Source organism: Theropithecus gelada, chromosome 11 (genome assembly GCF_003255815.1).
Source record: "Theropithecus gelada isolate Dixy chromosome 11, Tgel_1.0, whole genome shotgun sequence".
Classification (NCBI taxonomy): domain Eukaryota; kingdom Metazoa; phylum Chordata; class Mammalia; order Primates; family Cercopithecidae; genus Theropithecus; species Theropithecus gelada.
The window spans coordinates 68,066,542-68,080,262 of NC_037679.1; the positions used below are offsets into that span (position 1 = coordinate 68,066,542).

The 13,721-nt window shown below is 43.3% G+C and overlaps 1 protein-coding gene across 1 annotated transcript in view; it reads left to right on the forward strand.

Annotated features, from left to right (window-relative positions):
* The first annotated feature begins 2,057 nt into the window (after nt 1–2,057).
* USP30 (ubiquitin specific peptidase 30) overlaps nt 2,058–13,721 on the forward strand; it is a 33,694-nt gene continuing 22,030 nt past the window's right edge. Inside the window, exons 1-3 of the mRNA XM_025403694.1 lie at nt 2,058–2,252; nt 5,331–5,440; nt 6,552–6,734. Coding sequence (XP_025259479.1) covers nt 2,170–2,252; nt 5,331–5,440; nt 6,552–6,734 — 376 coding nt within the window. The 5' untranslated portion in view covers nt 2,058–2,169. The remainder of the gene's footprint in view (nt 2,253–5,330; nt 5,441–6,551; nt 6,735–13,721) is intronic.

Consider the following 13,721-nt stretch of genomic DNA (forward strand, 5'->3'; position numbering starts at 1 on the left):
CTGAAGCAGGAGAATCACTTGAACCCAGGAGGCGGAGCTTGCAGTGAGCCGAGATCGTGCCACTGCACTCCAGCCTGGGTGACAGAGCGAGACTCCGTCTCAAAAAAAAAACAAAAAACCAGATATGCCTATATACCTCAATTTTAAGGAAACAAAAATTCTCAATTTTAATTTCTAACAGGGTACAGTTAGATATAAACAAAATCCCTCAATCCTTTTTAAGCATACAAAGAGATCCTGAGAACAAAAACTTTGAGAACCACTGATCTAACGCATTGATTTCTTTTGTTTTGTTTCTGTAGTTGGGAATACGGGTATGCAACACCACCCCCAGCATGAGTGCAATTACTCAGTCTGGGGTTGGAGAAAGCAATTGAAAGGGAGGGGAAAATCTCACTGGCCCTAATGCTTTATAAACTGTGCTGTCTAATACGGTAGCTGCTGGTCACTTGTGGCTATTTAGCACATGAAAAGTGGGTACTCCAAATTGAGAGATACTTAGTACCAAAAAAAACCAAAAAATAATGGGCCGGGCACGGTAGCTCACGCCTGTAATCCCAACACTTTGGGAGGCCAAGGCGGGTGGATCACAAGGTCAGGAGCAGCCTGACCAACATGGTGAAACCCGTATCTACTAAAAATACAAAAAAATTAGCCGGGCGTGGTGGTGTGCACCTGTAATCCCAGGTACTCAGGAGGCTGAGGCAGAAGAATTGCTTGAACCTGGGAGGCGAGATTGTGCCATTGCACTGCAGCCTGGGCAACAGAGCGAGACTCCGTCTCAAAAAAAAAAAAAAAAAAAAGAATGTAAATTATCTCATCAATAATTTTCACATAGAAATGACAACATTTTTTGTTTTTCTTTTCTTTGTTTTTGGTAGCCATGCATTCTTGCTATGTTGCCCAGGTGGTCTTGGACTCTGGGCCTGAAGTCATCCTCTCACCTGGCCTCTCAAAGTGCTGGGATTATAGGCATAAGCCACTGAACCTGCCCCAATATTTTGAACATACTGGGTCAAGGAAAATATACGGTTAAAATTAAGTTTACTTCTTGCTTTTTTTTTTTTTTTTTGAGATGGAATCTCACTCTGTCACCCAGACTGGAGTGTAGTGGGATGATCTTGGCTCAGTGCAAACTCCACCTCCAGGGTTCAAGCAATTCTCCTGCCTCAGCCTCCTGAGTAGCTGGAATTACAGGCACCTGCCACCACGCCCGGTTAGTTTTTGTATTTTTAGTAGAGACGGGGTTTCACCACTTTGGCCAAGCTGGTCTCGAACTCCTGACCTCAGGTGATCCACCAGCCTCATTCTCCCAAAGTGTTGGGATTACAGGCGTGGGCCACGGCGTCTGGCCTACCTCTTGCTTTTTACTTTAATGTGGCTACTAGAAAATGTAAAATTACCTATGTGGCTCCTGTATACTTCTGTTGGAGAGTGCTATTCTGGGGATACACACACTGAACTGCCAATCTCTGTTTCACCACTTACAAGTTGTGTCAAAAAACTTACTATTTCTTCGAATTTCTTGGGTTCCCTGGGATGTAAAATGTGGGTAATGTTAGAGTTGGTGTGAATATTAAACGTAAATAATGTATGTGACATACTTAGCTCTATACCTGGCACCTAAATAAACAATAAGTTTGTTAGCTATTATTATTAAAGACGTTGATTTCTCTACTGATATCGTCAGAGATGGGCCTCATGCTCATTAAAGTTCCTTCCTCTGCGACCTATTTCCACTCTGGCCACAATAATAACTAATTATAGCAAAGGCCTGACCCGACTTTCGGCCGTTGGCCTCCTTCTCCACACCGAAAAATTCAAATCATGACCCAGGGTCCATCCTAGAAGTGTGCCATCTGTATTTATGAATGGAGCCTAAGCAAATCTGAAAACCAAGCACGCCAGGCAGCTGAGCCTCGCTTAGCAACCGACGCTAGGGCCTGTTGCTAAGGGAAAAGAAAGAAAGGACGTGGTCCGTCAGCTATTGCTCTCCGGAGGCAGCTACTTCCGGTCCCCCGGGCCCTGTCCTGCGGTCTACCTTCCCCCGAGGTACTGGGCCTGCGGCCGTAGGTTCCGCTGTCTCGGGAACCTTCGTAGCCCTCGGTCAGGCGGCGGCGGGGGCGGCAGTAGCGGCGGAGGTGGCTTCAGGCCTCCGGTGCGGCTGCAATGCTGAGCTCACGGGCCGAGGCGGCGATGACCGCGGCCGACAGGGCCATCCAGCGCTTCCTGAGGACCGGGGCGGCTGTCAGGTGAGATTTTGGGGGGCGGGGCGGCCGAAGAGGCTGGGACAGGGTCCCCAGCTTGGGCCCGTGACGGCTTTTTCATGCCCTAGTTGGGGTCTCCAGGGCCCGCGCGGGCATTCCGGGAGCTTCTGCGTCCTTTAGGGTTGGAGGCCTGGGCCTATAGGTGGGAGGACTGACGGGCTCCAGTCCTTCGGCAACACCAATTCTGTCTGCACTCCCCGGGTCCGTCTGTCCCTCCCCCTCCTGTCATTGTTCCCAGGACATCCAGGGCCCTCCAGTCTTGTCAGGGCCCCTAATTCTGTCAGTGCCCTCAGTTCTTTCAGTGCCTCCTAGGCCTGCCAAGACCCCTCAATCCTTCTAGTATACCCCCAATCCTTCTGGGTCCCCCAATCATATCTGCCAGGGGTTCCCCAATCTTGGCGTGGTTCTTCCAGTCCTGTAAGTGCCCCGGGCCTGCAAGCCCCGCGTTTTGTTAGTACCGCCCCCTATTCCTGTTAGCCCGCCCTCTAGTCTAATATGGATCCCCACTTCTGTCTGAGTCCCTGATGTTATTAGTGTGAGTAAAGGCCCTTGTTTTGCAAGGGTCTCTAAATTGGTCAGGGCCTCTTTAACCTGTTAAGGCTGCTTGTTCCTGTTAAATCCTTCCGTTCTTGTTAGGACTCATCGATTGCCTGGGTTCCCAATCCTGTCAGGGCCCCCATTTCCTTATTCACCCTCCCAAGGGCTCCAGGCTTCAGAACTGAGTACCCCCTCCCCCACTGCTGACCCCAAATGACTGAGACCTGTTGCTCAGGTCGGCTTCCTCTGGAACTGGAGCAGGTTTAAAGAGCTTATTATTCCAGGGCTAAAAGGCCTCGATACCTATCCTGTCCAGTGCCCCCATTCCGTAGGTGGGAAGTGTGGCCCCATAGCTGATCTCATAGCAGAGTTGGGAGGAGAAGCCAGATCTTTTCACCCCCAGGCCCCACCACTCTTCTCGTGATGTCATTTTGCAGAGGAATGGAGTTTCCAAAGTCGCCAGTTGTCCCTGGGTATTTTTTCCTTATGCTGCTAAAGTCATGGACAAGTCCTCTCTCCCATCCCCTTGACACTGTTTCCTTCAGTTTCGGTCTTGAACTTTGTGGTTTTAAGCACAGACTTGGGAGACAGACACGCATGATTCAGAGCCATGTTCGTTCACTCACTGTGACCAAGTTGGTCTCTTAGTTTCCTCAGTTACAAAAATGAAAGTGATGGTATAATCTGCTTCTGTGGGATTGTTTAAAAAATGAGGTAAGACTGTCACAGTGCCTGGCATAGAGTATGCACCCTTAAATATTAGTGTTTGACTGGGGGATTTTAAGCACTGGTAAAGTGCTTTAGCACTTCCATGACAGTCCTTTGTAACCTTTCCAAGCACTTTTGTGAACTCATGTATTGTGTAAAAGCACAGTGATGCATTAGGAAACTTCAAGAATAGCTTTCACCGGCTGGGCATGGTGGCTTACACCTGTAATCCCAGCACTTTGGGAGGCTGAGGCAGGCAGATTGCTTGAGCTCAGGAGTTTGAGACCAGCCTGGGCAACATGGTGAGAGCCTGTCTTTACAAAAAAATTTAAAAATTACCTGGGCGTGTGGTGTGCACCTGTGGTCCTAGCTACTCGGGAGGTTGAGGCAGGAGGATCGCCTGAGCCCGGAAGGTGGAGATTGTGTTGAGCCGAGATGGCACCACTGCACTGCAGCCTGGGCACTAGAGCAAGATACTGTCTCAAAAAAAAAAAAAAAAAAAAACGAACAAAAGAGAGGGAATAGCTGTCATGAATGAACCTGAGATTGTAATGCTTAATTTGTAGCAGCTAACATTTATTAAGTTCTTACTATGTACTCTATACCTTCACACTTATTTAATCCTCACCACAACCCTATGAGGTAGGTCTTATGGATTGTCCCCATCGTACAGATGAGGAAACTGAGGCTTAGAAGGTGAAATGATGCCAAATGAAGTAGCAAAGCCAGGACTGAACCAGAATAATGTAATCCCACTTTCTTAACCAAGTTTGGTGCATATTCTGTTGGCTATGTCTTGGAAAACAAATATTTATCTGAAATTCAGCTATCAGCTATGATACTAAGAAATGCTGATTATTGTAAAGCAGAGTCACTATTATCACCAGTGACTCTTCACCAAGTTAATGTTTACTGAACTGAAATCAAAACAATATTCACATGATCCAAATATTGGGATAATAATGTATTACACACACACGCACATACAAACACGTATATATACATGTGTAACACATATGCAGATACACATTACATAGCTATATACACATAGATGGTTTGTCTTATTTTGTAGAAATATATAACTTTGTATAAAAACAATGTTTTAAATTTCTGGTGAAATTTCTTAATTTGTAGCAAAAGCATAACCAGTGTTTAAGTCAAGCCTGTAGTTAGGAAATCTTTAATTTTATAAACATTCAGCTCTTTTATACCATTGTATGTGTGCCCCTTTCCTGTCTAATATTCTAAAAGAGAAATTCATTTCTGTATATTTTCTCCAGTATTCAGTCATTCAATAAATATTTTTATTTATATATATATATATATATTTTTTTTTTTTTTTTTTTGAGACTGAGTGTTGCTCTTTTGCCCAGGCTGGAGTGCAATGGCACGATCTCAGCTCACTGCAACCTCTGCCTCGCAGATTCAAGTGATTCTCCTGCCTCAGCCTCCCAAGTAGCTGGGACTACAGGTGCACATCACCACGGCCAGCTAATTTTTGTGTTTTTAGTAGAGACAGGGTTTCACCATGTTGCCCAGGCTAGTGTCAAACTCTGGGGCTCAAGGGATCCTCCTGCCTTGACTTCCCAAAGTGCTGGGGTTACAGGGATGAGCCAATGTGCCCGGCTGACTTAGATTTTAAATCCTAATGTCTAAACATCCTGATTTTTAAGATGTAATCCTATAACTATATATTACTTTAACTTGAAATTAAGTATTTGGTGGGTTATTTTGACAAAATGTTATTCTGTCTATATCTGTATATTCGCCTATTGTGTTTGTGATGAGGGAAGACAGTAAACTTGTTTTCTTTTTTAGATATAAAGTCATGAAGAACTGGGGAGTTATAGGTGGAATTGCTGCTGCTCTTGCAGCAGGAATATATGTTATTTGGGGTCCCATTACAGAAAGAAAGAAGCGTAGAAAAGGTAAGAATGAGAACACTGCATTATGGTCTGTAGACTTGACCCAGATCCCTGTTATCTGAAAACAGTACAAAGAAGGTTGGGAGGTTGGTCGTATTTGTTCTCTGTATCTTTAAAATTAGGACTTCAGGTTTTGAAACAGTACTTTTACCATTAGTTGTTATTTGATACCCTGTAGTAAAAAGATTTCTATTTCAGCCCCTCTCCAGACTGGAGTTTAAGGCATGCTTTGTAATGAAAAATGTCAAGCGGCGTAATTGTCTAAGAAGTGTTCTCATTAATATGGCAATTACAGTTTTCAGTGGTACAAACTGACCAATTACATCATACATTTGTGTTCTCTCAGACTAGCTTGCTAATAACTGGTAAAAATTTCAAGTTAGTGCCTTCATTACTAAAAAACTATTTTCTTATTTTTTTTAAATGCTCCCTTTTGAAAGTGTTGCACTATGTAACATTGATTAAAATTCAGCAAAGAAAGAAAAGAATGTGGCGAAATTTGATCATTGTTAAATCTGGGGAGAGTTATAATTGAGGTTTATTATACATTCTCCCTCCTTTTGTGTGTCTTTGAGAACTTTGAGAATAAGAAGTTTTTTAAAATGATTGCTAGCAGAAGAGAGAAGTATATTCAATTTTGTTGATCTCTGCAGAAAGACTGATCAGAATTGGTATAGTGGAGTCTTTCCCAGTGATTGTTAAGATAAGAACAGAATCATTGTCCTGGGGAAGTAACAACAGAACAATTGTTTTCTTCTGTTCTCAGAAACATTGCTTTCTGGTTAAAGAAGAAAGAGAGCATGTAGGGGAGAATGAGGAAGAGAAAAAGACAGGAGATGGTTACTAAGTGTTTTGTACATTTAGGAAGAACCAAGCTGTGCTGGATACCATGATAGGTTTCAAAAATAACACACAAAGGGGACCTTTCCTTCTGTGCTTACAGTCTGCGGAGCAGTACTAGAACCAAGCCTTGGCCCAGATCTCTGTGGATAAGGATCTTCTTGGATCGGGATTCCAAATTTAAGACCACAGCGCAGGAACTCTGGGTCCCAAATGGGAGAGAAATGGATCAAATATGATATGCTGTTCTCTTCTTCCCCCTGCTTTTTTTTAGGGCTCGTGCCTGGCCTTGTTAATTTAGGGAACACCTGCTTCATGAACTCCCTGCTTCAAGGCCTGTCTGCCTGTCCAGCTTTCATCAGGTGGCTGGAAGAGTTCACCTCCCAGTACACCAGGGATCAGAAGGAGCCCCCCTCACACCAGTATTTATCCTTAACACTGTTGCACCTTCTGAAAGGTATCTAGATGGGAATTTCAAGGGGATTATGTACCTTTTCAAAGAAGTCCAGATGACAGGCAAAGAGTTAATAGCCTTATTGTAGGAAAAAATCATATAGATCATTATGAATAAAAAACACCAAGAGCCCAGTAGATACAAACAGGTATTTTTTAAAAATCAAAGATGGAGGCTGAGTGCAGTGGTTCATGCCTGTAATCCCAGCAATTTGGGAGGCCAAGGCAGGTGGATCACGAGGTCAGGAGTTCGAGACCAGCCTGACCAACATGGAGAAACCCCATCTCTACTAAAAACACAAAAAATATTATCCGGGCGTGGTGGTGCGTGCCTGTAATCCCAGCTACTCAGGAGGCTGAGGCAGAAGAATCACTTGAACCCAGGAGGTGGAGGTTACAGTGAGCCGAGATCACACCATTGCACTCCAGCCTGAGCAACAAGAGTGAAACTCCATATCAAAAAAAAAAAAAATCAAAGATGGAACCATAAATTGTCAAGTTAATAACAGCATTTTAAGGAAGGAAAGAAATCCACTGCCACATAAGAAGTATTGTAAGAAGTATTCTGGTTTCAAAAACATTAAAAAAAAAAAAGTCCATTAGCCTAGGTTATTCACAAAAGAAGTAATACAAATTGCTAAAAAACTCAAATGTTCAACTTGACCATTATCAAAGAAGTATAAATAAAATAAAAATGCTACTTTTTGCCTGTCAGCAAAGATTAAAAAACAAATTTTCAGCCCTGTCCAGCTGTTGGACAATACATCCATACACCGCTGAGAGGGGTGTAACTTAGTGCAACTTTTCTGGAAAGCAGTTTGGAGCTACACAATAATAGCTTGCGAAGTATTCAGTACTATTTGACCCAGTAATTCTGTGTCTGGGAGTCCGCCTTATGAAAATGGCTAGAAACGTAGATTGTGACTTAACTAGCCTGAAAAATGGAGTCTAAAAGCAACCAAGTTTAGGAATGACTGAATGGTGGCCCCCAACTTGGAGAGTCACAATATACACTGGCTTGGTAAAGGTTTTCAGAAATAACCTACCCAACTTCTTTGTTTGTTTGTTTGTTTGAGACAGAGTCTCACCTTGTTGCCCAGCTTGTTGCAGTGGTACGATCTCAGCTCACTGCAACCTTCACCTCTCGAGTTCAAGCGATTCTCCTGCTTCAGCCTCCCTAGTAGCTGGGATTACAGCCGCATGCCACCACGCCCGGCTAATTTTTGTATTTTTAGTAGAGACAGTGTTTGCCATGTTATCCAGGCTGGTGTTGAACTCCTGACCTCAAATGATCTGCCTGCCTCAGCCCAAAGTGCTGGGATTACAGGCGTGAGCCACCGCACCCAGCCCAACTTCATTTTTAAACCAACTTTTTTGACTGTAGAACTGTTTTGTTTTCTTCATAAAATCTGCTGACGTTCCATGGGTATTATACAGAGCGCGATGTATGCACAGAGATCTCCAACATCTAATTATTATGGCAAAAAGGGGAAAGAATGTAGATATCAAACAGAATGATTAAGCAATCACTTAATGCCATACTACTCTGTACATACCCGATCTCATCAGACCTCAGAAGCTAAGCAGGGTAGTGCTTGGCTAGCACTTAGATGGGAGAATGATTAAGTAATCGATGGCATACAGCCATTAAGAATCACTTTTATGAAATTTTTTAAAAATTTGGGTGAGGGCATAGGCTGTAATATTAAAGAGCAGCATACAAAATACAATTTGACTTCATCAAGGTAGGAACTTCCACAGATAAAGGCTGGACTGAAAAATGCTGAAATATTAGCCATTTTGGTATTGTGCAGTCATTGGTAATTTTAAAATCGTTTTGGAAAACTACTTTTAACAATAAGCATATATTGCTGTCACTGTAAGGAGAAAATTGGGTTTAAAAAACATTCAGCTAAATCGTGCTTCACTGAGGTGTTTTCCTATGTGAGCTCTGCTTGACACAGAAATCTTTATGAAGCAAGTGTACTTTTCTGTAGAAGAGGCGACTTGAGAATAATTTCTTTTACTATCCTGTTTTTTTAGCCCATTCCTGGTTTAGAGGAAAAAAAAAAAAAAGTGCAACTCGCTGCCAGCGTTCATCTAATTTTACGTAAACATGCTCTTTGAGGCCAAAGCAAGTCTGACTGATTTTAAACGTGAAAATAGAAAAACTGTTCTTGGAGTTCTTTCTTTTCTTTTTTTTTTTTTTTTTAATGTTTGAGACGGAGTCTCGCCTTGTCGCTCAGGCTGGAGTGCAGTGGTGGGATTTCGGCTCACTGCAACCTCCGCCTCCCAGGTTCAAGCAATTCTTCTGCCTCAGCCTCCCAAGTAACTGGGATTATAGGCACTCCCCACCACGCCCAGCTAGTTTTTGTATTTTTAGTAGAGACAGGGTTTTATCAGGCTGCTCTCAAACTCCTGACCTCAAGTGATGCACCTGCCTTAGCCTCCCAAAGTGTTTGGATTACAGGCATGAGCTAAAATGCTTGGCCTTTTTAAATTTTTTTAAAAAATAGAGATGGGGTCTTGCTATGTTGACCAGGCTGGTCTCGAACTCCTGACCTTAAGTGATCCTCCCATCTTGGTCTCCCGAAGTGCTGGGATTACAGGGGTGAGCCAGCACACCCAGCCATGTTCTTGGGAGTTATTTCTAAATAGAACTTGTCTCTAATCCTAATGTAACAGAAATGTATATGATGTTACATCATATACAACAGAAATGTATATGATGTTACATTAGGATTAGAGACAGGAATATTCTTGGGGCAAATAGGAAATGGGTTAAAAGCACCACTCCAAAGATTATGTGAAAGCTGAAATGTCCACGTGAATTATCCTAACCCTGGCCTGTCAGCACTGCCCTTATCGTTCACATGGGACCCAGTACTGGGAGCCAGAGCCATCCTTGGGCTGCTGTCCCAGAATGTCTGCTCATTTCTCTGCTTCTGCTTTCCAATGTCTCTTACTTTGATTTTTTAGAAAAAAAAATTTTTTTTTGAGACAGGGTTCTATTCTGTCAACCCAGGCTGGAGTGCAGTGGCGCAACCTCCGCTCACTGCAGCCTCTGCCTCCCAGGCCCAAAACAATCCTCCCACCTCCATTTCCTAAGTAGCTGGGACTGCAGGCACATGCCACCATTCCTGGCTAATTTTTTTATTTTTAGTAGAGACAGGGTTTTGACTTGTTGCCCAGGCTGGTCTCGAACTCCTAAACTCAAGCAGTCTGCCCACCTTGGCCTCCCAGAGTGCTGGGATTGCAGGCATGAACCACCATGCCTGGCCTATAAATAATTTTTTAATTATACAAGTAATGCATGAATCAGTTCTCTTTGTAAAAAATTAAAGCATTACAGAGAAGGCCAGAGTCCCCTTTATCAATACTCCAACCCTGCTCCCCTCTACCTTTCCCAAAAGGAAACTATAGGTGGATCCTTCCAGACCTTTTTCTGTGCATTTAAATACATTTCTGTGCATCCATAGAAATGATATATTGTGGGTTTTTTTGGTGTTTGATTTTTTGTTTTTTTGGAGACAGGGTCTCACCCAAGCTGAAGTGCAATGGTGCAGTCTCAGCTCACCGCACTTCAGCCTCCTGGGCTCAAGCTATCCTCCCACCCCAGCTTCCTGAGTAGCTGGGACTACAGGTGCATGCTGCCACACCCGGCTAATTTTTGTATTTTTAGTAGAGACAGGGTTTCATCATGTTGCCTAGGCTGGTCTTGAACTCCTGGGCTCAGGTGATCCGCCCGCCTCAGCCTCCCAAAGTGCTGGGATTACAGGCATGAGCCACCACACCTGGCTTGTATATTGTTTTGTTTTGTTTGTGATTTACATGGCCAAATATAATAAGCATTAGAGAAGTGTCCATTTTAGTACATGTAGTTCTACCTCCTTCACTTTTTTTTTTTGAGTGTATTGGTCTTATAGTTTGTCTTCTGTGAATTGCTTGTTTATAGCCTTTGCCTACTGTTTAAAATTGTGGCAAAATATCCCTAACATAAAATTTACCATTTTCAGCGTATAGTTCAGTAGATTAAGTACAGCCGCATTGTTGTGCAGCAGTCACCCCCATCCCTCTCTAGAACTCTTCATCATCCCGTACTGAAACTATACCCATGAAACAGTAACTCCCATTCTCCACTCCCCCTAGCCCTTGGTAACCACTGCCCTACCTTCTCTTTCTTTAAATTTGACTCAGACCTCATTAAGTCATGAGTTTCCTCATATTTATAAGATGTACCTCATTAAGTGGACTCATATAATATTCACCCTTTTGTAACTGGCTTATTTCACTTAATATCTGCAGGGTTCATCCATGTTATACCACATATCAGAATTTCATTCCTTTTTAAGGCTGAAAATATTCTTTTTTTTCTTTTAAGGCGAAGTCTCATTCTGTCACCCAGGCTGGAGGGCAGTGGCGCCATCTTAGCTCACTGCCACTTCCACCTCCCAGATTCAAGTGATTCTCCTGCTTCAGCCTCCCAAGTAGCTGGGATTACAGGCGTGCACCACCACACCTGGCTAATTTTTTGTATTTTTAGTAGAGACGGGGTTTTACCACGTTGGCCAGGCTGATCTCGAACTCCTGACCTCAAGTGACCTGCCCACCTCGGCCTCCCAAAGTTCTGGGATTACAGGCATGAGCCACTACACCTGGCCTAGGCTGAATAATATTCTGTTGCATGTGTATGCAGCATTTTGTTTGTCCCTCTGTCAGTCCGTGGACATTTGGCTTATTTTCATTCTTTGGCTATCATGAATAATGTTGCTGTGAACATTAGTGTCCAAATGCCCTGCTTTCAATTATTTTCTGTAAACACTCAGAAGTAGAATTGCTGGATCAAATGGTAATTCTGTTTAATTTTTTGAGGAGCCTCTATGCTGTTTTCCACAGATGGTGCATGATTTTAGAATTTTACCAGCAATGTGCAAAAGTTCCAATTTCTCCTCACCAACACATACTATTTTCTATTTTCATTGATAGTAGCCATCCTAACGGTATGGTATCGTTTTAATTTGCATTTCCCTAATAATAAGTTACATTGAGCATCTTTTCATTTGCTTATTGGCCATTTTGTCTGTCTTTTTTGGAGAAATGTCAGTTCAAGTTCTTTGCCCATTTTTGAACTGGATTGTTTGGGTTTTTTTTTTTTTTGAAAAGTCGCTCTGTTGCCAGGCTGAATTGCAGTGGCGTGATCTCAGCTCACTGCAACCTCTGCCTCCCAGGTTCCAAGCGATTCTCCTGCCTCAGCCTCCCAAATAGCTGGGACTACAGGTGCACACCACCACGCCCAGCTAATTTTTGTATTTTTAGTAGAGACAGGGTTTCACCATGTTGGCCAGGATGGTCTCGATCTCTTGACCTCGTGATCTGCCCACATCAGGCTCCCAAAGTGCTGGGATTACAGGTGTGAGCCGCCATGCCTGGCCTTGTTTGTTTTATTGTTGTTGTTGTTGAGTTTTAGAAGTTCTGAGTTTATATATTCTGGGTATTAATGCCTTATCAGATGTGATTTGCAAACCTTGGTCATTTTTTTTTTTTCCTTCTTTGGTACAGAGTCTCGTTCTGTTGCCCAGACTGAAGTGCAGTGGTGCAATCTCGGCTCACTGCAACCTCTGCCTCCAGGGTTCAAGTGATCCTCCTGCCTCAGCCCCCCGAGTATTTGGGGCTACGGGTGTGCACCCATCATCCCTGGCTAATTTTTGGGTGTTTTTTGTTGTTGTTTTTAATAGAGTTGACAGTTCACCATGTTGGCCAGGCTGGTCTTGAACTGAACTGAAGTGATTAACCGCCTCGGCCTCCCAAAGTGCTGGGATTACAGGCTCCACTGTGCCTGGCCTCATTCACTTTTATAGCTGCATAGTTTCCATAATGTCAACACACCCCAGTTTGTTTGGCCATTTGTCTCCAGCTCTTTGTCATGATAAGCAGGCTATCATGTGAGCATCCTTATACATGTCCCTTTGTGAACCTAAGCATGCATTTCTGTAGGGAAAAAAATTGCTGGATTGAAAAAGTAAAATTGCTGGGTTGTACGATATGAAAATGTTAGTAGATACTGCCAAATTGCCCTGTAGTATTTTAGACAAAACTGGGTTAAAAGAGGCATTAAAATTTTCCTTTGGGAGGTGGTGGGTTGGGGGAGCTAACAGAAGGGCTGCCCGAGGGGTATGGGAGAAAGGTGTGGTTCCTTTCCCAACCCTGCTCTCTTTGTCCTGGGAGGGAAAGGGCTAGCCCCGGGGTATATACACACTGATGCAGAAGCCTGGGCTTTATTATTATTATTTTTTTAAGTGAAAGCAAGTTTATTAAGAAAGTAAAGGAATGAAAGAATGGCTACTCCATAGGCAGAGCAGCCCAGAAGTCTGGGCTTTAAAGGAATCTTTCAAGGCCGTTGATGGCAAATCAGAAAGAAGAAATAGGCTGACCTACTGTATGTTGGGAGTCACTGAACTTCCAGAAACTGCACTGAGAGGCAGGCTTCTACATTTTTTTCTCTCACACTCCAGCAGTACTGGTCTAGTGTAACATGTGATGGGAAGGAGGGTGGCCAAGATCAGGAGTCTGCACCTGATGGACCATGGGCCAAATCCAGCCCACCACCTGTTTTTGTCAATAAAGTTTTATTGGAACACAGTCATGTCCATTTGTTTAGATATTGCCTATGTCAACCTAAAATAATCAAAGGGTTCGAGATCCAGCTACAAGGGTTTATTCAGACACAAAGTGTGAAGGTGGCTGTCTGGGGACACACAAATAACAGGAAATGGTGATCAGTGCTCCCAGTGTGGGGAAAAGCGGGGATCATTTATGTAGACAAAAACGGAAGTACTGAACAGAATTATAACATTTTCCATACAATGGCTAACATATAGATGTAAGATTTGATTGGCTACTATGGATTACACTCTTAGGGCATTGCCTGCCATTCCGTTGTAAAGAGGTAATAATCACAAGGGTCTCTATCTCCAGTGCCATTCAGCCTAGG